We start from the raw sequence: 23,749 nt of genomic DNA, 5'->3' as shown, positions 1-23,749 counted from the left end.
ATTAATCAATTTTATAGTGGTCACAGAAAGCAGATAACTCCAATTTAAATTGAGCTCCTTGAGCTGAGGGGAAAATACTAAAAAAAAACCAAGAGCAGGCAAATTTCTGACCAGCACCTCTCTTACCTGTGAAAGTCCAGGGGATGATGCATGTCCTGGTGGCGTTGCAGCAAGATTTGGGTGTCCTTTGTTTATTTCATGTGCAGAGTAAGCAGATGGTGCAGGAGGTCCTGGTTGTCTTGCTACCTGTGTTACCTGTAAGGAGATAAACTATTAGTAAAACATAATATTAGTAATTCAATCTTTATATACCATTCTATTCTTTGGGAGTAAGGAACTGCCAGATACGAAGGAGGCCAGAATCAGCAGCATTTTTAAAATGTGGTCCAATTCAAACATTATTTAACTACTTATGTGAAACTGGTGCTCATGAAGGTGTGGGAACTAATATCACAACCTTGATTCAGTTATAGTGGGGGGATTTCATTGCAATATCCTTGATATTTCAGTCGTGTGACCTTAGTATGAGACTGTCAATGATCATAAATTATACCAAACAATGTTCTGATTTTTTATGCAAAAAACTGCTCATTGTGATTTGCAAAGTGGTGCAACAGGTGCTTGCTACCAGTCAGAATAAGGGACACACAATGGCAACAAGAGAGGAAATTCCCCATTTATTCCTCAGTCTTGCACAGAAAATCTGACATTGCTGACTGATGGACTTGCCATCAATAAAGAAGAATAAAAATTCAAAGCAGTTCTTTTGGAAAATTAGCTCATTCTTCAGTCTCTCAAAAAAGCCAAACATAGTATCTAAATAAAATACTTTCCATGGCTCATATACTTGTTTCTATTCTACCATATTTATGATTTAATCTAAGGTGCTTAAAATGCAGTTTCCAGGTCAGTAAAACAAGAGATGGAAAATCAATGAGGAATCACAACTACAAGAGATATCCCCCAGCAATTCAGTGAAATGAAATCTTTGTTAATTTGTTTTATACTCACAGTGCAACAATATAGCACTCTTTTCTCAATGAACAGTATTCACACCAACACCTCTCTTTGTTTAAAAACAGCCATTTAAATCTCAGGAATTTCAAAACACTACAAAAATTAATAGAAGGGGCTATTGCCAATGTACACCACAGAAAAATCAGCCAACACTAAAGGACATTAGAAAGAAAGCAGAAGGAAATTCCAGGCTCCTAATCTACCCACAAAGAATATCTTCAGTCTATTTGAAAACCAAGAGAGCTAGGTAAGGGCATATGAGACACATGGTTTAAATCTAAGGGCTTGTCCAAAACCCTTTATTACATTCTAAGTAGTGATGCATTCAGTTACATCACCTGAGAGACACTCAAACAGCTGCAACATACAAATGAAAATGGGCAATATATGAAGGTGGACACAGTCCAAAATCATTCAGGAAGATTGAAAGAACCTTTGTGCTGATCAGAGAAAAGGGTGGGTAAAAAGAGTCTGCTACACCTTCCCCCAACTAAAAAAAGAAGAACAGGAGTACTTGTGGCACCTTAGAGACTAACAAATTTATTAGAGCATAAGCTTTCGTGGACTACAGCCCACTTCTTCGGATGCATCTGTAGTCCACGAAAGCTTATGCTCTAATAAATTTGTTAGTCTCTAAGGTGCCACAAGTACTCCTGTTCTTCTTTTTGCGGATACAGACTAACACGGCTGCTACTCTGAAACCTTCCCCCAACTGGTTTTGTCCCTTCCCCAGAGAGGAATCATCTTATTCCTGGCTGATATAGACTGGCAGGGATGCACACATACAGATCCAGTCAACTTAACTGAAACTAGTTTGTAGAGGATATTGTGAAACTTTCGCAATCTGCCACTAGGAAAACTAAAATCCTTTACGGTCCTCCTAGTTATCATGGAGGGCTTGTCAAGTCCATGAACTCAAACTGGAACGGGTGCAGAGAAGGGCCACTAGGATGATCAGAGGAATGGAAAACCTGTCGTACGAAAGGAGACTAGAGGAGCTTGGGTTGTTTAGTCTGACAAAGCGAAGGCTGAGAGGGGATATGATTGCTATCTTTAAATATATTAGAGGGATTAATACAAGGGAGGGAGAAGAATTATTCCAGCTTAGTACTAACGTGGATACCAGAACGAATGGATACAAACTGGCCGTGGGGAAGTTCAGACTTGAAATTAGACGAAGGTTTCTGACCGTCAGAGGGGTGAAATATTGGAACGGCCTACCGAGGGAAACGGTGGGGGCGACGGACCTGTCCGGTTTTAAGATAAAGTTAGATAAGTTTATGGAGGGAATGGTTTAATGGTAAAACATAGTAGTCAAGGAAAGCCAAGCAATGGTGGGTAAATAGTATAATGGCTAACGGGGTCGGGCTGGAGACTCTTGCCTATATGCTCGGGGTCTTACTGATCGCCACATTTGGGGTCGGGAAGGAATTTTCCTCCAGGGCAGATTGGCTGAGCCTCTGGAGGTTTTTCGCCTTCCTCCGCAGCATGGGGCAGGGATCTCTAGCAGGAGGGTCTCTGCCGATTGCAGTCACTAAAAACAGGATTGGGGACTTCAACAGCAGAGTCCAGGGAAGGGGTAGGGACGGTTTTATGGCCTGCAGCATGCAGGGGGTCAGACCAGATGATCATAATGGTCCCTTCTGACCTTAAAGTCTATGAGTCTATGAGTAAGTCAAAAGCAAATTTTTTATTCTATGATTGAAGAGCAGCTACAAAGGACATCAGAATCCACAGTTAGGAAAATAACAACAGAATGACACACAGAGTGCAAGGAAATTATTCACTTATAACCAGACCATTCAGAAGAATCTGTGCATGCTAATCATCACCCTCTAGAAAAAGTGGTGGACTTTCTGTGGGAAAAAAAAAAGAGGTTACTAAACAATAACTGCAAAAAGAACGAGGAGTACTTGTGGCACTTTAGAGACTAACAAATTTATTTGGGCATAAGCTTAAGGTGCCACAAGTACACCTCGTTCTTTCTGCTGATACAGACTAACACGGCTACCACTCTGAAACCTAAACAATAACTTGTTCTTCAAGTATTGTCAGCATAGATCCACACTCAAATGTGCATACACTTTCAGCACCAAAAGTAGAACCCTCTACAATGCTCTGACCATCAAGGCAGCATGCTCCCTCACAACACCAAATGTTCAGATCCGTTTAAAGAGAATCCATGTCGGAGATGCTGAAGAAGAGAGGATGGAGAATGAAAATGTGCCTCTATACTGACATTCTTCACAAGAAACCACAGATATTGACAAGTTACGTCTTTTGAGTACTGTCAGTACTGAACCCATTCTGAGATTAAACAGCAATAACAATGCACAAAGAATGCAAGTCTGAAGTCAACTAATTAAAGACTGCAGGATCATTCACCTAAACTGAGCATTAAATCTAGAAGCCAAGTCAAGAGACTAATGCTGTGTAGATACAAGAATTGTGTTCCAGGCAGCAGCTTTACATAATTCAATTATGTAGTTCTGAGACATGTTGTAGAAACAGCTATGGACTTGTTGGAATGTGGTTTGAGATCCTCAGGTACTGAAATAAATGTAAAGTCATAGCAGATTTGTATATTAAGCCTAATCCATTAGGGCAATATCTGGGTAGAGTCAGCCACCACCCTTGGACTTCTCACCATAACCCTCACAAAAATCTAGTCCCAAGTGTGACGGAGTAGGGAGTATTAACCTAGTAATGCTGCATGGGAGTTTTACTAGTTTACCGTCTGCATTAATACTAGATGGTGGCAGAATATAAGGGTGTAAATTCACTTAGGGATGATACTTGACCGCCAGCACTAACTTGAGCCCAGGAGGGGGTTGGGGCCAGGTGACACCTTCTGCCTGGGAACCTGCACAAAGGCTGAAGGAGGAGCCGGGGTGTGTGGCTGGGTGAGACTGCTGGAGGGAGTTTCAGTTTGGAGCTGGCTGGGGAGATGGGGGGAGGCCCAGAACCAGGGTCTGGGCTCCCCACCCCCCAAGATGGACCTGACTCCCCCACACTCCGTGACACCAAGTCATGTTTACATGGCGAGTTACTGCACAGCAAGCCTGGCTGTGAATCTACCCTGCACCAGCATGCTACACAGTAATTCACCATGTGGACAATGATATAGTTCAGTCAAAGTCCCGGAGTGGGGCTTCACATACTACAAAAGACTAAATTGCACTCCAGGACTTTCACTATGTTATGACAGCATCCACATGGTGAGTTACTGCGTGACAAGCTGGTGTGTTATTGATTCACACCCTGGCTAGCTACACAGTAACTCATTGTGTAGACAAGCCCCTAGAGCATGGGTGGGCAAACTTTTTGGCCTGAGGGCCACAGCTGGGTATGGACATTGTACAGTGGGCCATGAATGCTCACAAAATTGGGGGTTGGGGTGTGGGAGGGGGTGAGGGCTCCGGCGGGCTCTGTGGTGGGGCCAGAAATGAGTTCAGAGTGTGGGAGGGGGCTCTGGGCTGGGGCAGGGGATTAGAGGGTTGGGGTGCAGGAGGATGTTCCGGGCTGGGACCAAGGGGTTCTGAGGGTGCTCCAAGCTGGGACTGAGGAGTTTGGAGGGTGGGACGGGGATGAGGGCTAGGGCACAGGGTTGGGCCGCTGGAGGAAGTCAGGGGTGCAGGCTCTGGGCAGTGCTTACCTCAAGCAGCTCCCAGAAGCAGCATGTCCCTCCCCCCCCCCCAGCTCCTATGCGGAGACATGGCCAAATCGCTCTGTGCACTGTCCTGTCCGCAGGCACCACCCCTGCAGCTTCTGGAAGAAGCGACATGTCCCTCCTCTGGCTCCTACGTGGAGGTGCGGCACCGGTCAGGGGGCTCTGTGTGTTGCCCCGTCCGCAGGTGCCACCCCTGCAGCTCCCATTGCCTGCAGTTCCTGGCCAATAGGAGTTCCAGAACTAGCACTTTGGGTGGGGGCAGTGTGCGGAGCCCCCTGGCTGCCCCTACGCGTAGGAGCCAGAGGGGACATGCCAGTGCTTCCGGGAGCGTACGGAGCCACGGCACGAGCGGAACGGGGCAAGCCTCAGACCCCGCTCCCTGACAGGAGCTGGAGGGCCAGATTAAAAGGTCTGATGGGCCGGACGCGTCCCGTGGGCCGCAGTTTGCTCACCCCTGCCCTAGAGGGCTTGTCCTATCCAGATAGTAAATATGGACCTTCTTAACATCTAAGATATGGAACCTAACTTTTCAGAGAAAAAAATGTGCTGGGGGGAGGGAGGATGTATTCATTTCAACTCGTTCAAGCAGAATTTAGAAACTATTTTAGGTAAGAATGAGTGTGAACAAAAAATACATCGTCTCCTTATGAAACAATGTATAAGAAGGGTCAGCCATCAAAACCTGCAGATTACTGACTCTCCTTGCTGAGATTACAGTAATTCATAAACTTTTGTATTGGTGACAACTTTCAGACAGCAAGCCTTTGAGTGGGATCCCCATTATAAATTAAAACATTTTTTTTTATATTTAACTCTATTATAAATGGTAAATTTATAACCGTACTGTTTAAAATGAATTTACCTTTTCTCACCACTTTTAAATTAAGACTAAAACACATTTTCATTGAATAATTATTATAAACAGAAAAGTTTTTTTTTTTTTTTAAATATACTGTTTAATACTGGGGGAAAGGGACGTGAAGAAACTTTGCCAATATTACTTTTCACAGCAGACTTAGTGGCCGATTGCCACCCTTACTTCTGCGTTTCTACTGGCGTTGGCACTACCTTCAGAGCTGGATGCAGAAGTAAGGGTGGCAATGTGGCGCTAAGTCTTTTGTGAAAAGTGATGTTTGTATATTTGTTAATATTATTTTTCACAGCAGACTTATTAGCACAAACTTCACAGCAGACTTCATAGCTAACTAGGAGGCTGTGAAAAGTGGTATTTGTATATTTGTTAATATCACTTTTCACAGCCTCCTAGCTCTGAAGGCAGCACATTTAAAATTTAGCATTTTAAACAAGAGGCCCCACAAGGCCCACCCCTGAGTGCCACCCCTGCCTGTGTCTCCGACTGCTAAATTATAAATTACTGGGTTTTTTTGGCCAAACTCAGTTTAATGCAGCTCTTCAGCTGCTGAAGCCCTCTAATGTTGTCTCAGTTCCACCTTTTCAGTCTCAAGACAACAAACATGTGCGCATGATACTACAATCCCCAGAATCCAATTTAATTAAAGTGATGATAATACAAATATATATTTTGTTTAGGAACAAAGATCGCTGCATTATATGTTTACAATACTTTTTGAAATAAATACACTACATTGTAACGGAAAGGTGTAATTTTCTAAAACGCTAGATTTAAATTATATAAGTTATAGCAGCTGCTCTCTGCGTGTACTCATGACCACCACATAATAACCTTGCACCCCCTGAGCAGTCACAACCCCCAGTTTGAGAACATCTGTGCTAGGAGTAATGCAGTCTTTAAAAGTCTTTTGAATGTTTGGTGACTATGAAGGACTAAATTAAAATCCCATTGAATCATGCAATGGTGAAAACCTGTCAATCAGGCCTTTCAGAAATCCTTTCCCCCTCCCTTTAAGCTTTTAATCCTCAAAAATCATCTCTGAAAGCTTTATGGTTCAGGAGCAATCAGCATTATGTACAATCAGAGAGTTCTTTCAGAGTACCATTGCCTGTCATTTACCCGGAACAAGCTTGGGAGATGCTTATAAAGAAAAAACGGTTACTCACCTTTGTAACTGTTGTTCTTCGAGATGTGTTGCTCATATCCATTCCAATTAGGTGTGCGCGCGCTGTGTGCACGATCATCGGAGAATTTTCTACCCTAGCAACACCCGGTAGGATGGCTGGGGAGCCCCCTGGAGTGATGCCTTCATGACTCTGGATATATACCCCAGTCGACCCAGCGCCCCCTCAGTTCCTTCTTGCCGGCTACTCCGACAGTGGGGAAGGGGGCCGGGCTTGGAATGGATATGAGCAACACATCTTGAAGAACAACCGTTACAAAGGTGAGTAACCGTTTTTTCTTCTTCAAGTGCTTGCTCATATTGATTCCAATTAGGTGACTACCAAGCCTTACCTAGGCGGTGAGGTTGGAGTGAGACATCGCTGAGTGCAGAACCGCTGATCCAAATGCAGCATCGTCTCTAGACTGCTGTACAAGCGCATAGTGAGCGGCAAAGGTGTGAACCGATGACCAAACTGCCGCTCTACAAATGTCATGGATCGGGACGTGAGCCAGGAAGGCAGTCGAGGAGGCTTGGGCCCTCGTGGAATGGGCGGTGAGGCGTGGCGTCGGGGCACCGGCCAAGTCGTAGCAAGCATGAATACAGGACGTGATCCAAGAGGAGATAGGTTGCGAGGAGACCGGTAGGCCTTTCATCCGGTCAGCCACTGCAACAAAGAGTTGAGTCGTCTTCCTAAACGGTTTTGTACGCTCGATATAGAAAGCAAGGGCCCTGTGTACGTCCAAGGAGTGCATACGCTGGTCTTGACGCATAGCGTGCGGCTTAGGATGGAAGACTGGGAGAAATATATCCTAGTTCACATGAAAAGCTGATACCACCTTGGGAAGGAAGACAGGGTGGGGGCAAAGCTGCACCTTGTCTTTATGGAAGACTGTATACGGAGGTTCGGACGTGAGCGCTCTGATTTCAGAAACACGCCTTGCTACAAGGAAGCCTGTCTTCCAAGATAGGTCAAGGAGTGAGCAGGTAGCCAATGGCTTGAACAGGGGCCCCGTGAGCTTCGAAAGAACCAGGTTAAGATCCCACGCCGGAACCAGTTGACGCACCTGTGGGTATAGGCGGTCCAAGCCCTTGAGGAATCTGATGACTATCGGGTTAGAGAAGACTGAGGAAGTGTGTTCTCCTGGGTGGAATGCCGATATAGCAGCCAGGTGCACCCTAACCGAAGATATCGCCAGACCCTGCTGTTTTAGTGATAGGAGATATTCAAGTACAAGTGGGATCGACGCCTGCAAGGGGGGCGTGGCCCGCTGCTCGCACCAACAGGAGAAGTGCTTCCATTTGGCCAAGTTAAGTGGCCCGTGTAGAGGGTTTCCTGCTGCCCAACAGAACCTGCTGCATGGGATGTGAGCATCGTAGCTCCGCCCGAGTCAACCATGCAGCATCCACGCTGTAAGGTGGAGTGATTGCAGGTCAGAGTGACAGAGTCGGACGTGGTCCTGAGAGATCAATGGAAGCGTGATCGAAGTCTGTACCGACAGCTACAGGAGCGTAGTGTACCAGTGCTGTCTTGGAAAAGCCGGCGCGACTAGAATCATACATGTCTTGTCTCTGCGTAGCTTGAACAGGACCTTGTGGACCAGCGGAAATGGAGGGAAAGCGTAGAACAGCTGGTCCTTCCACGGTAGCAGGAAAGCGTCCAACAGGGAGCCCGCAGATCGCCCCTGGAGGGAGCAAAACACGTGGCACTTCCTGTTGGCGCGTGAGGCGAATAGGTTGAGCTGGGGAAATCCCCATCTCTGGAAGATGGAGTGGATGATACCTGGGCGCATCGACCACTCGTGCATTTGGAAGGACCTGCTGAGATGGTCCGCTAGAGCGTTCTGGACTCCAGGGAGGAACAATGCCATGAGATGTATCGAGTGGGCAATGCAAAATTCCCACAGGCGAATGGCCTCCTGGCACCGGAGAGACAATCGGGCTCCCCCTTGCTTGTTGATGTAGAACATGGCTGTGGTGTTGTCTGTGAGGACTGCCACGCAACGGCCATGTAGGAGACCGTGAAACGCCTGACAGGCTAGGCGCACTGCCATCAGCTCTCGAACATTGATGTGCAGAGCTAGTTCGGATGTGGTCCACAGGCCCTGCGTTTGGTGCTCCCCGAGGTGAGCGCCCCAGCTGAGAGATGATGCGTCCGTGACCAGGTACAGGGAGGGTTGTGGGGTGTGAAACGGCACTTCTTCGCACACTGACTTGTGGTTCAGCCACCAGTTGAGAGAGATCAAGACCGGATTCGGAAACCGTGACCACCATGTTCAGGCTGTGCCGACAAGGACGGTACACTGATGACACCCAGGCCTGAAGCGGGCGGAGCCGAAGTGTGGCGTGCCTGGTTACGTAAGTGCAAGAAGCCATGTGTCACAACAGGCCGAGGCACTTCCTTATCGTGGAAGTCGGGAAGCCCTGGAGGCTGCGGATGATGTTTGCGATGGTCTGAAACCGAGTGTCTAGCAGAAGAGCACGGGCGAGTCTGGTGTTCAAGACTGCCCCGATAAACTCTATTCTCGGGGTTGGCTCCAGAGTAGACTTTTCTTTGTTGAGAAAGATGCCCAACTTGTGGAAAGTTTGTAGTGTGGTTTGGACTTGGGATTGAACCTGATTCCTGGTGTGGCCATGCACCAGCCAGTCATCTAGATACGGAAACACCTGTATCCTTTGTCGACGAAGGTATGCCGCCACGACGGCCATACATTTTGTGAACACTCTCAGAGCCGTGGACAAGCCGAAGGGAAGGACGGCAAATTGGTAGTGTACGTTGTTTACTACAAAGCGAAGGAAGCGCCTGTGCGGAGGGTAGATTGCTATATGAAAATATGCGTCCTTCATATCAAGGGCGGCGTACCAGTCTCCAGGATCCAGGGAAGGGATAATGGTCCCCAACGAGACCATGTGGAACTTCAACTTTACTATGAATTTGTTGAGTCCGCATAAATCCAAAATGGGTCGAAGACCCCCTTTTGTCTTGGGGATCAGGAAGTAGCGGGAGTAAAACCCCCTGCCCCTTAACTCTGATGGAACCTCCTCTATAGCCCCCATAGAAAGGAGCGTGAAAACCTCCTGTGTAAGGAGATGCTCATGAGAAGGGTCCCTGAAGAGGGACGGGGGGGGGCAAAGAAAACTGAAGAGCGTATCCCCTTTCCACCGTGCGAAGAACCCAATGGTCCGAGGTTATAAGGGACCAAGCAATGGGAGAGGCGATCCCGAAATAAAGGGAATGGATCCTGGGTGGTGGCTAGTACGCCGTCCTCGAGCGCATCTTCAAAAATTTTGTCTAGGCCCTGAAGGTGGTCTAGGAGGGCCTTGGTTCTGACCGGGTTGGGGACCAGTCGACCTCCTTCTATCCCATCGTCCACACCTTCTGGGGAAGTCCTGTCTTGGACGAGGAGGAGGAGGGTGGAACCTCTGGGGCTGGGGCCTAAATGGCCTGCGCTGGGGGTCCAGGGATATGCATCCCCAGGGAGCGCATGATGGTTCTGGAGCCTTTTAGGCTCTGCAACCTAGAGTCCGTCTTGTCCGAGAACAGTCCCTGACCATCAAATGGCAGATCCTGTAGGGTCTGCTGCAGTTCTGGCGGCAAACAAGACACCTGGAGCCAGGAAATACATCTCATGGCTATAGCGGAAGCCAGTGTTCTAGCCGCAGAGTCCGCTATGTCTAGTGAGGCCTGTAAGGAGGTCCTAGCCACCTTTTTATCTTCCTCTACTAGGGCCCCAAACTCCTCTCTTGAGTCCTGGGGGACCAACTCCTTAAATTTACCCGTGGAGTTCCATAAGTTGTAATCGCAGCGGCTCAAGAGCGCCTGTTGGTTTGCGGCTCTGAGCTGCAGACTCTCTGCTGAGTAAATCTTACGTCCGAACAAATCGAACCGCTTGGCGTCCTTCGATTTGGGTGCTGCCGCCTGTTGACCGTGGCGCTCCCTTGCATTCACTGAGGAGACCACTAGTGAACACGGCTGAGGGTGGGTATAAAGATACTCATGGTCTTCAGAGGGGACAAAGTATTTTCTCTCTGCCCCTCTGGCAGTGGGTGGGATGGAGGCAGGGGTTTGCCATATAGTGTTGGCGTTAGCTTGGATCGTACCGATGATGGGCAACGCCACCCGGGATGGGGCATCAGCTGAGAGGATGCTCACCACCGGGTCCTCCACTTCCACTATCTCCTCTGTCTGTAGATCCATGTTCCGTGCCACCCTACGTAACAGGTCTTGGTGGGCACGGAGGTCTATTGGGGGTGGGCCCGAGGTTGTCGTGCCTCATCTGGGGAAGACAAGGAGGATGCCTCAGGGGATAAAGGATCCAGAGGTGGGTCTGGGTCCGAGGGTCCCTGATGTCCAGGATCCCTGTACCGGGGTCTGGGGCCTGCGTGGGTGTTGGCACAGGAGCCTCCATACCCCCTGGGGGAGGACAGGTAATGGTGGCCTCCGGTACCCTGGGCTCTGAGTGTGCCGAGCGAGAGGCCTCTAGTGGAGCCCCTTGTGACTGGTGATATGCCCATGGGGTCCAGAAAGACCAATGTGCAGGGTCCTGTCTAGGGTCCTCTGCCCCATCCTGCCAATGGCCCAGGTCGTCCACTGCCTGACCCTGAGCAGGATAGGCTGAGCAGGAAGCACCTTCAGAAGAGCGAGATGCAGATCTTGAGGGCCAGGGCGGTGCCGAGCGTGATTGCGCTGGCTCCTCCTGGAACGGTGCCGAGCGGTGCCGGTTTACGGGACAGCGGTCTCTGCGCGGTGCCGGGGAGCGGAACCGGGAGCAAGAACGGTGCTGATGGCCATGCCGGCACCAGGACCCAGATCTGGATCGCGAAGAAGACCGTCTGTAGAATCGGTGCCGGGAGTGGCCTCTCGAATGGGATCAGCGCTCGTACCGGTGCCGGGAACTGCGTCGGGACTCTGAGCGGTACCGATGCTCGGGTCGGTGCCGAGAGGTGGACCGGTACCGGGAGGAAGAGCTGGGCCGCGAGTACGACCAGCGCCATGATGAAGACTGGTGCCGGGACTGGAAGCGGCATCGGGACCTGCTCCGAGACCGGGAGCGGTGCCGAGAGTCCACGCTCGGAGATGGAGGGCGTAGCAGGGCAGGCTTGCCCCTGGATTGCATCGTGCGGAGCGGATGCGGTGCCGCAGTCTGAGACGGTGCCGGTTCCGTGAGGGCAATGAGGTTTCTCGCCATCGCAAACGTCTCTGTTGTAGACGGGAGACACAGCTCAACCACGGAACGGGGCGGGGAGCCAGTCCGCACCGGACTCAACAGCCCTGCTACTGGTGCCGGGATCAACGGTGTCAATGATGGCGCCTGTAACCTTGGACATTCCGATGCCAGACACGACTCCGCAGTCAGTGCGGGGGGCGCCGGTGCCTGCTGTTGCGTGGCAGTCTCCTGTGTTTTACGGGGTCTCTTGTGATCCGGAGACAGGGAACGGCGCCGAGGAGCTTGCGGCGGACGCAGTGCCGATGGAGGACGGTGCCGTGGGGTCTTATCCACGGTGCAGTACCCGAGGCCACCGCCGGGGCGCTGCGCGCTGAGGCGTTCGGTGCCGGAGCTTGGCGTGCCGAAGGAGGGTCTAGGCTAAGTGCCGCCTCCATAAGGAGCTGTTTGAGACTAAAGTCCGGCTCCTTTTTGGTCCTGGGCCGAAAAGCCTTGCAGATCCTGCACTTATCAGTCTGGTGAGACTCCCCTAGACACTTTAGACAAGAGTCGTGGGGGTCTCCTGTTGGCATAGGCTTAGCGCAGGTTGCGCACGGTTTAAAGCCAGGAGCCTTGGGCATGAGCCCGGCTGCACGCCGGGGGGAAAGGGGGAGATGAAAACCCCCTTACCCCCGCTAACTACTTATAACTACTCTATAACAGCTATTAAACTACTAAACTATACTAAATCTATAACTATACAACTAAGAACTATCTACAACAATAACTAACAAGGAAAGCTAGGGAGAGTGGAGGACAGCTATGCCGCGCTCCACAGTTCCAACGACCGTCACGGGCGGTAAGAAGGAACTGAGGGGGCACTGGGTTGGCTGGGGTATATATCCAGTGCCATGAAGGCACCACTCCAGGGGGCTCCCCAGCCGACCCACCAGGTGTTGCTAGGGTAGAAAATTCTCCAACAATCGTGCACGCAGCGTGCGCACACCTAATTGGAATCGATATGAGCAAACACTTGAAGAAGAACTATGCTGTCTTCTAATTGAGCAACAGGAAAGGAGCTACTTACGGTAAGGGCAGAAAAAGGGAGGAAGTGGCAGAGGGCCTAATCCATAACTTAGCCTTGGACATGCTGTAGACAGTGTAGAGGAATGACAGCATTGCTACAGGTTGTCTGCAACCTTTCCATGAAAGTCTCATTAATAATACTAATCCTATGCCCTTCTGTAGCAAAAGCCTGAAAAGCATTTAGAATTATAAAAGAAACCTCTCATCTCCCGTAGGAGGTAAGTCAGTATTATGTTATTACACATTTTACAGAAGGAGAAACTACGGCATAGAGGTGAAGTGTGCGCCCTAGGGTCATGTGGTGAGTCCATGGCAAAGATGAGACTGAAGCACAAGTCCTAACCTGTGTTCCCTCTAAGCCGGGTGGCCGCTCAAGAATCAATCAAGTGCCGCGCACTTGATTAGCAAAGATGTGCACATCAGGTGACGTGTTCAGGTGCCCCTCCTCCTGCTGCTCTGGAGCCAAGATGCTCCTGCCCTCTGCCTTGGAGGCCCCTGGCCAGCTGCTCCCAGGACCTTCCTGCTTGCTGTGCAAAGCACGGGGGGGGGGGAGGGAGAAGTGTCCCCCTCACCCCGCCTCCACCCTGTCCATGTACCCCATCTCCGCAGAGCAGGGAAGGGGCGACAGGGCTCAGGAGCAGGACGGAGCTTCTGGCAGCTGCTGCGGACTGAACAACGAGCCTTCTGGTGAGTGCCACTGTGCTTAAAGAGACAGCACATTATCTCTCATAGACTTCCCCAGCAGACAAAACACACACACAACTCTGTCTCTCTCACATATACACACTTGTCTCTGTCTCTCTCTCTCTCTCTCTCACACGAGTCTTTTTCACACTCACCTCCCAAAACCTACTGGTATTATTGTTGTTGTTGTTACTTCTTGGTACTTCCTGCAATGCACATATATTCTCTGTAATTTTATTCTTTCGATGTGCTGTTATTTTAGTTTCTTGCCTGATCTACGCATTTCATAATTTTATTTCTCTCTTATGCTTAAATTTAATTCTTTGAGTAGTGAGTTCTAAAATGCCTAACCTGTCCTGGCTGGAATAATTATCCCTATGTAACTTTTTAAAAATATATAATATATCTAGTTTTTTGGTTTCTACTGGTGGCACGCATCTGCACATTACCTCGATATTGGTAAAGGTCACAAAATTCATTCCTCATGTGGATGGAAAAAATTATAGGGAACATTGGTCTTAATGTCCACTCTTCTGCTCTAACTCACTTAACAATACTCCTACCAGAGAGAAGGAGAGAACCCAAGATTCCAGACACCCAGTCCCCTGTTCTAATTGCCAAACACTTCTTCCATACCACAGTACAGAATGACCAAAATTGCCACCCGCAGGTCTGTCACTGAATGACCAGACAGGTTTTAAAGTGTTCTCCTACTGGATTTTGAATGTTATGATTCCTGATGTCAGATTTGTGCCCATTAATTCTTTTGCGTAGAGACTGTCTGGTTTGGCCAATGTACATGGCAGAGGGGCATTGCTGACACATGATGGCATATATCACATTGGTAGATGTGCAGGTGAACGAGCCCCTGATGGCATGGTTGATGTGATTAGGTCCTATGATGATGTCGCTTGAATAGACATGTGGGCGGAGTTGGCATCGAGCTTTGTTGCAAGGATAGGTTCCTGGGTCAGTGTTTTTGTTCAGTGATGTGTGGTTGCTGGTGAGTATTTGCTTCAGGTTGGGGGGTTGTCTGTAAGCGAGGACAGGTCTGTCTCCCAAGACCTGTGAGAGTGAGGGATCATCTTTCAGGATAGGTTGTAGATCTTTGATGATGCGTTGGAGAGGTTTTAGTTGGGGACTGAAGGTGACAGCTAGTGGTGTTCTGTTATTTTCTTTGTTGGGCCTGTCTTGTAGGAGGTGACTTCTGGATACTCGTCTGGCTCTGTCAATCTGTTTTTTCACTTCAGCAGGTGGGTATTGTAGTTTTAAGAATGCTTGATAGAGATCTTGTAGGTGCTTGTCTCTGTCTGAGGGATTGGACAGTAGGAGAACACTTTAACCTGTCTGGTCATTCAATGACAGACCTGCGGGTGGCAATTTTGCAACAAAAAAGCTTCAAAAACAGACTCCAATGAGAAACTGCTGAGCTTGAATTGATACGCAAATTAGACACAATCAATTTAGGCTTAAATAGACACTGGGAATGGCTGAGCCATTACAAACATTGAATCTATCTCCCCATGTAAGTACTCTCACACTTCTTATCAAACTGTCTGTACTGGGTTATCTTGATTATCACTTCAAAAGTTTTTTTTCCTCTTACTTAATTGGCCTCTCAGAGCTGGTAAGACAACTCCCACCTTTTCATGCTCTCTGTATGTGTATATATACCTCCTCAATATATGTTCCATTCTATGCATCTGAAGAAGTGGGCTGTAGCCCACGAAAGCTTATGCTCAAATAAATTTATTAGTCTCTAAGGTGCCACAAGTACTCCTGTTCTTTTTTCAATTGTTCAGTAGCAGTCCACATTTTTCTTACCAAAAAGACCACTATAGAAGTAAATTCTGCGATGATCAGTCCACATTTAGAAGTGGAGGTTACTTACCTGTAACTGGAGGTTCTTCGAGATATGTGGTCCCTATCTGTATTCTACTGAGGGTTATATGCATGCACCATACATACAGAGCTGGAGCTTTTGAAAACAATGTCCTTTGGTGCATGCATGCGCTGTTGCTGTGCCTCATGGTTTAGAATGAGATGATAAAGGGCAAAGTAGACCGACCACACCCTCAGTTCCTTCTCCTCCGCAAATCGAAAAGATCCACTGCAGAGGGGAAGGAGGACAGGATTGGAATACAGATAGGGACCACACATCTCGAAGAACTTCCAGTTACAGGTAAGTAACCTCCTCGAGTGACGGTCCCTATTGTATTGCACTGAGGGTGATTCACAAGCAATACCTAGTAAGGAAGAGGCTGCGAGGAACCGTGGAATGGAGAACAACCATGCCATATGAGGCATCCATTGCATAGTTTTGCACCAGGGACTAATGTCAAGAAAAAGGATGCATGGCCACCCTATATATGTCCATGAGCGGCATGTCGTGAAGTGTGGCCGTAGTCAAGGCTTGCACTCACCTGGAATAGGCCCATGCCCCAATGGGTGAAGACTATCCTGATAATTGATAGCAGAGTGTAATGCACCCCGAAACCCATTTAGAAATCCGCTGAATGGAGATGGCTTGCCTCTTAATCCTTTCCACTATAGCGATAAACAATCTAGGGGACTTCCTGAACAGCTTCATCCTTTGCAGATAAAAGGCCAGGGCCCTACGGACATGGAGGGAGTGAAGGTGTGGTTCCTCCGCTGAGGCATGTGGCTTTAGAAAAAAGGCAGGTAAGTGTATGGGTTGGTTGAGGTGAAAGCGGGAAACAACTTTCGGCAGAAACATGGGATGCAAGCATAGGAAAACTTTGTCCTTAAGGAACATGGTGAAGGGGGCGGAGGGGTTTGCTATCATGGCCCCCAGTTTGCCTATCCTTTTTGCAGAAGTAATAGCTACAGTAAAACCTCAGAATTACGAACATCAGAGTTACAACTCACTAGTCAACCACACACCTCATTTGAAATCGGAATTACATAATCAGGCAACAGCAGAGACCAACCAAAAAAAAAAAAAAGGAAATACAGTATAGTACTGTGTTAAACGTAAACTACTAAAAAAAAGGGAAAGCAGGATTTTTCTTCTGCATAATAAAATTTCAAAGCTGTATTAAGTCAATGTTCAGAGGCAAACTTTTGAAAGAACATTTTATTCAGAGTTAACAACATTTCAGAGTTACGAACAACCTCCATTCCTGAGGTGTTCGTAACTCTGAGGTTCTACTGTACCAGGAAGGCGACCTTCATGGAGAGGAGACACAGGGAACAGGAGGCCAGAGGTTTGAACGGCAATTTTATCAATGTTGCTAGGTCTTGAGGTCTCATTGGGGAGCGATGGGTTGAACAGGAGGATACATTCATTATCAGGTCCTTCCAGAACCTGGCAGTCAAGGGGAGAGCAAAGACAGAGTGCCCATCCACAGAGGGGTGGAACGCGCTAATAGCCACTACACGCACCTTGATGGAACTGAGACCGAGTCCCAACACTCTCAGGGACAGGAGATGGTCCAAGAGTAGAGGAAAAGACCCTTCTGGCTCTGTGGATGAGGGGAAAGCAGCGGATGTGTTATTCCTTGACGTTAGCAAAGCTTTTGATACGGTCTCCCACAGTATTCTTGCTGGAAAGTTAAAGATGTATGGACTGGATGAATGGACTATAAGGTGGATAGAAAGCTGGCTAGATCATCGGGCTCAACAGGTAGTGATCAATGGCTCCATGTCTAGTTGGCAGCCAGTATCAAGCGGCGTGCCCCAAGGGTCGGTCCTGGGGCCGGTTTTGTTCAATATCTTCATTAATGATCTGGAGGATGGCGTGGACTGCACTCTCAGCAAGTTTGCAGATGACACTAAACTGGGAGGAGTGGTAGATACGGTGAAGGGTAGGAACAGGATACAGAGGGACCTAGACAAATTAGAGGATTGGGCCAAAAGAAACCTGATGAGGTTCAACAAGGACAAGTGCAGAGTCCTGCACTTAGGATGGAAGAATCCCATGCACTGCTACAGACTAGGGACTGAATAGCTAGGCAGCAGTTCTGCAGAAAAGGACCTAGGGGTTACAGTGTACCAGAAGCTGGATATGAGTCGGCAGTGTGCCCTTGTTGCCAAGAAGGCTAACGACATTTTGGGTTGTATAAATAGGGGCATTGCCAGCAGATCGAGGGACGCGATCGTTCCTCTCTATTCGACATTGGTGAGGCCTCATCTGGAGTACTATGTCCAGTTTTGGGCCCCACACTACAAGAAGGATGTGGAAAAATTGGAAAGAGTCCAGCAGAGAGCAGCAAAAATTATTAGGAGGCTGGAACACATGACTTATGAGGAGAGGCTGAGGGAACTGGGATTGTTTAGTCTGCAGGAGAGAAGAATGAGGATGGATTTGATAGCTGTTTTCAACTACCTGAAAGGGGGCTCCAAAGAGGATGGATCTAGACTGTTCTCAGTGATACCAGATGACAGAACAAGGAGCAATGGTCTCAAGTTGCAGTGGGGGAGGTTTAGGTTGGATATCAGGAAAAACTTTTTCACTAGGAGGGTGGTGAAGCACTGGAATGGGTTACCTACGGAGGTGGTGGAATCTCCTTCCTTAGAGGTTTTTAAGGTCAGGCCTGACAAAACCCTGGCTGGGATGATTTAGTTGGTGTTGGTACTGCTTTGAGCAGGGGGTTGGACTAGACTTCCAACCCTGATATTCTATGATTCTATGATTCTTTCCATTTGGTTTTAAATTTCTTGTTTTTAACCTATTTTTTAAGTCTCAAAAGTTTCCTCATTTTTCTGTATTACAGACAATCTCAATATCTCTATATATCTGGATAAAATCTGATGGGAAAAAACACAACACATATATTTTCTTTATACACAATTTTGTGTATTGTCTGTTCATGGTGCAGTGAGAGTTATAAAGGGAAATACAACTCCAAGTACATGTCCCACCCCCACCCCAATTAAAAAAAATTCTTGCTACTGTAGGCAGGCCTTCTTGCCATGTAGTATCTAAGATCTTCACTGATGCTCAAGTAAATAGTTTTAAAGTGCTTAAGGCACATCCCGCTTGCAGCCTTCCCCAGCCGCAGTACAGTAGAATGCATAAGCCTCCTAACCAAAATCTATTGTTTAAATGCACTGTGGATCGAGTAGCTAATCCCTTATAATCTCTTTTCTACATGATTCCCTTCACTGCAGGAATATCCTTTTAAAAGGACACCAAAGCAAATCACAGCACCATTAATGGGTGTGCAATTTCCCAGGTGCTCACCAATGATCCCTTACTGCAGAGAGGCAGGCAAACAGACACACAAATAAGCATATGAAAGCAATGGCAGAGTCAAGCCTTATTTCATTAACTTTGATTCACATTTCCATAGGAGTGCTGGATTTTTTGTTAGACGCTCCAAAGTATACTGGGAGTATCTGCTTTACCTCTAGTCACAGTGTGTACATGTATAAACAGCACACTCTAAAATACAGATCTTTTTGTTTTCAATGGGAAAAAAAGATCATTCCATGGAGGCAGCACTCCCCAAACCATTATCCCCACAGTGACAGAAGGGACAATATGGCCCTTAGTTGCAAATATGAAGGGTGAGGTGCAGCAATACTAGTGTGTTGCCTTTTCACCTATGGAAATGTGGGCTCTAATTCTGATATGCATTACAAGTGGAAGGGGGGGAAAGAGTTTAGTGTTCACAGTCTAGCCCAGGAGTGGGCAAACTTTTTGGCCCGAGGGCCACATCTGGGTATGGATATTGTATGGCAGGCCATAAATGATCACAAAATTGAGAGCTGGGGTGTGGGAGAGGGTGAGGGCTCCGGCTGGGGGTGCAAGCTCTGTGGTTGGTCCAGAAATGAGGAGTTCAGTGTACCGGAAGGGGCGCCGAGTTGGGGGAGGGGGGTGAGGTGAGGGCTCCAGCTGGGGTGAAGGCTCTGGGATGGGGCTGGGGATGAGGGTTTGGGGTGCAGGAGAGTGCTCTGGGCTGGGACCAAGGGGTTCGGATGGCAGGAGAGGGATCAGGGCTTGGGCAGGGGGTTGGGGCGTGGGAGTCAGGGGTGCAGGCTCCAGGCGGTGCTTACCTCAAGCAACTCCCAGAAGCAGTGGCATGTCCCCCCTCCGGCTCCTATGCGGAGGCGTGGCCAGGCAGCTCTGTGTGCTGCCCCGTCCGCAGGCACCGCCCCTGCAGCTCCCAGAGGCCATGGTTCCAGGCCAATGGGAGCTGCAGGGGTGGCACTTGGGATAGGGGCAGCATGCAGAGCCCTTTGGCTGCCTGTATGTGTAGGAGCCGGAGGGGGACATGTTGCTGCTTACAGGAGCCGCGCAGAGCAGGGCAAGCCCCCGACTCCGCTCCCCAACTGGAGCGCCTAAGTGAGGCAAGCCCTGGACCCTGCTCCTCGGTGGGAGCTCAAGGGCCAGATTAAAATGTCTGAAGGGCCAGATGTGGCCCCCTGGCCATAGTTTTCCCACCCCTGCTCTAGCCCCTAGTCCACAGCACAAGTTACTGTATAATCAGTACAACTGGACGCAACTGTAGCATTTACTCAAGAGATGCCCAGTAGGATTGGAATTAACAGAGATGGTTCAAATCACGATTGTGTCTGGCACAGCTGTGTTGTGGAAGTTTCTACAGTGTTATGGAAGTTCTACAGTGTTATTGTACATTACAATTTAAATGTACACTAAAGTGACTCACAATCAGTGGTTAGTCCACATTAGGGAATAATATCCTTCAAAATTTAATGTAAAAAACCTATTACAATCTACGTGATATTGGGCAAAAAGTCTTCAAAAGTTTTCTTCCTTTATACCTTTAACTCAAAACCAACAGAATGAATGTTTTAGAATTAAAAAAGTCACTCCATCTGGAGTATTTCTGGACAAAGTTGCAGAGCTTCAGAGGGGTATGGAACAGCTTCCATATGAGGAGAGATTAATAAGACTGGGACTTTTCAGCTTGGAAAAGAGACGACTAAGGGGGGGATAAGATAGAGGTCTATAAAATCATGACGGGTGTGAAGAAAGTAAATAAGGAATTGTTATTTACTCCTTCTCATAACATAAGAACTAGGGGTCACCAAATGAAATTAATTGGGCGCAGGTTTTTAAAAAGCAAAAGGAAATATTTCTTCACACAACGCACAGTCAACCTGTGGAACTCTTTGCCAGAGGACATTGTGAAAGCCAAGACAATAACAGGGTTCAAAAAAGAACTAGATAAATTCATGGAGGATAGGCCCATAAATGGTTATTAGCCAGGATGAGCAGGAATGGTGTCCCTAGCCTCTGTTTGCCAGAAGCTAGGAATGGGCAACAGGGGATGGATCCCTTGATGATTACCTGTTCTGTTCATTATGGCATTGGCCACTATCAGAAGATAGGATACTGGGCTAGATACTGTTCTCCCCTCCTCAACTCCCCCTTTTTCGCCAGCATCCTCTTTTTTGAGAACCTGAAATATGGTAACCCTAGCTTCAACGGTTTGTGCCTTGCTTCTTGTTCCTCTTGTTTGATTATGCTATCAAAGACACTTCACTGGTTTGCATTAAAGGTTGGTTCTGAATCCACTGCACAAATGCTAACATCAGCAAATAGTCTGCAACTCAAGTCTGTTGACATGCGATTTTTTTAACTACATATGCGCATAAACTTTTAACCAACAGACTGGTCAGTTGCACTGTAACCTTTCAGGCCAGTATCTGTTGCAACAGATATACACTGGGAGGCAGCCAAAGGAATCCCCTGTGGATAGGTTATCTGAGTCCTCCCACTATTGTAGCTACTCCCTGATTCTCAGGCCTGGTCTATACTACCCGCCTGAATCGGCGGGTAGAAATCGACCTCTCGGGGATCGATTTATCGCGTCCCGACGGGACGCGACAATCGATCCCCGAATCGGCGCTCTTACTCCACCAGGGGAGGTGGTAGTAAGAGCCGCCGGTGGGAAGCCGCAGAAGTCGATTTTGCCGCCGTCCTCACAACAGGGTAAGTCGGCTGCGATACGCCGAATTCAGTTACGCTATTCACGTAGCTGAATTTGCGTATCTTAAATCGACTCCCCCCTGTAGTGTAGATGTACCCTCAGGGAAATGTGGGATGACAGAGGGTAGAACCACTGATCCCACTTGAATCAAGAAAACCTTTCCCTTCCATTGTGTTGATGAGGTCTCCCAGGTGGAAGAAACTTTGAGAAAGGGTCAGAGAGTTCTTTTCCATGATTATCCTGAATCCTAGATGGAAGAGGCAACAAATTATTTTGTATTCTGCATCTTGAGAAGACCCCTTCATCTGCCAGTCATCCAAATAAGCAGACGCACCTTTACTGCAGCAGTTCTAAAAGACATTTCCATAAGTAATTTATGCTATCATGCTAAACATGAGTTTCTAATATCTACACGTTTTTCTTCCTTTTTTCCAAAATGTTTCAAAAAGAGTTTAAAAGTATTTTTGGTAATTAAATAAATTAGTTTGTAATACTCTCTTGCAAAACTGAATCATTTATTTTTCTTTGCACTTTTTCCCTTTCTCAATCAGGGCTGCATACTAGCTTTCAGTATAGTGAAGCTCATAAGGAATAACGGGCTTCTGGCTCTTACTATTTGAAAAATAAAAGCCATGAATTGAAAATTTTTATCGTGTATGCAAAAATAAACATTGCTAGATTTCCAGTCTGAATTCCCTTGCTAATTAGAATCTAAAACATTTAAGGTCGTCTGCTAAAAATATCTGACAAATATTAAGGCTCCTGTAGAAGTATTTATTTCCCTTAATGGCTTTACAGGAGATATTTAACATAAAGAACAACTCTTCCTCATAAATTTTTCTTATGAAATAGGAACAGCAGTGTCTTGGTAGAATTGTGCAGTAACTAATATGTTCCATCAAGTTATTCTTTGAAAAGAAGGGGAGCAGGCGAACTGAGATTATGGCTGATAACATTTTTACTTAGCGAAGTATGCTTAGAAAGTCCAACTGTAAATTCTGTGAGTAGAACTGCAAATGTTTAAGAAATAATGGAGTAGCCCAACAGATCCTGCTCTCCATTTCTGTGCAAAGAAAATGGCGTTCTGTATCCTATGCTGATGCTTACCCCCCTATGCAATTTTAGGGGGGTAAGGAAGTTGATTTTTGCTATCACTAAACGTGCATAGCAATTTCTACTTGCTTACATGCATAAGGAAAATGTGTCTCCTTTAAAAAAAAATAAAACACACAAAAATGAAGGTTTAGTATTTTGCAGAACTGCCCTTACATACTTACAGTGCTGTACACAGCTGAGACTGTCGGAGTGAAGATCCGATCCTCAAGGGGTTGCTGCACAGGACCTCTGGGAATTCTATAATACATCAAGTTAAGGAAAACAAACGGAAAAAAGGATTGTGTTCTATAATGACAAGAGCATGATACAAACAGAAAGCACTTTCTTTGTTAAACATCTAAAACCACCTCTCTAGTGTAAGCAGATACACAAACATCTCCAAAGGCACTCACATTCAACCAATCAGATACAATCCTTCAGGTTTTCTAAGGTGAGTAAGTATATCCCTCAAGAATTGATTTCCTGGACAAATATGACAAGAGAAACTGAAAGCAAATCCAGTTATTTAACAAACCACAAAATGTTAGTCTCAACCTCAATAACCCACACACACACCTCTGCTCTTTAAACTCTACATTCAGTGAGACAAACTCTGCTAATCAGCATTGAATGCTCTGACAAAGGCCTGGCCTGTTTTGCTAACCATGTGGGAATTATAATTGTTTCCTTGTTTGTTTTACAAAAACAACAAGGAATCCAGTGGCACCTTAAAGACTAACAGATATATTTGGGCATAAGCTCTCGTGGGTAAAAAACCTCACTTCTTCAGATGCATGGAGCGACAATTACAGATGCAGGCATTATATAATGACACATGAAGAGAAGGGAGTGGAGAACCAGTGTTGACAGGGCCAATTCGATCAGAATGGATGTAGTCCCAATAATAGATGAGGAGGTGTCAATTCCAAGAGAGGCAAAGCTGCTTTTGTAATGACCCAGCCACTCCCAGTCCCTATTCAAGCCCAAATTAATGGTGTTAAATTTGCCAAACTTCAACATCCAGTAACTCTAAAGACATGACAGTCCACAGCATCCTGCTGGATCAGGCCCTGTAACGTTTTACTTACAAAAAGT

General features: G+C 47.2%; 1 protein-coding gene across 42 annotated transcripts in view; it reads right to left on the bottom strand.

Annotated features, from left to right (window-relative positions):
- EIF4G3 (eukaryotic translation initiation factor 4 gamma 3) overlaps nucleotides 1–23,749 on the bottom strand; it is a 408,790-nt gene that overhangs the window by 293,143 nt on the left and 91,898 nt on the right. For 38 of the 42 annotated variants that reach the window (XM_065574796.1, XM_065574797.1, XM_065574810.1 and 35 more), the window contains 2 exons: nucleotides 22,837–22,912; nucleotides 127–255 (listed from right to left, as the gene is read on the bottom strand). In XM_065574796.1, the coding sequence (XP_065430868.1) occupies nucleotides 127–255; nucleotides 22,837–22,912 (205 nt within the window). Of the gene's footprint in view, nucleotides 1–126; nucleotides 256–22,836; nucleotides 22,913–23,749 lie in introns of those variants that run through there. The other 4 variants (XM_065574828.1, XM_065574836.1, XM_065574838.1 and 1 more) reach the window with 1 other exon arrangement.

The sequence above is a fragment of the Chrysemys picta genome, chromosome 21 (genome assembly GCF_011386835.1).
Source record: "Chrysemys picta bellii isolate R12L10 chromosome 21, ASM1138683v2, whole genome shotgun sequence".
NCBI lineage: Eukaryota > Metazoa > Chordata > Testudines > Emydidae > Chrysemys > Chrysemys picta.
The sequence above is the reverse complement of the archived record's forward strand: the minus strand, read 5'-3'. Positions and strand labels throughout refer to the sequence as shown.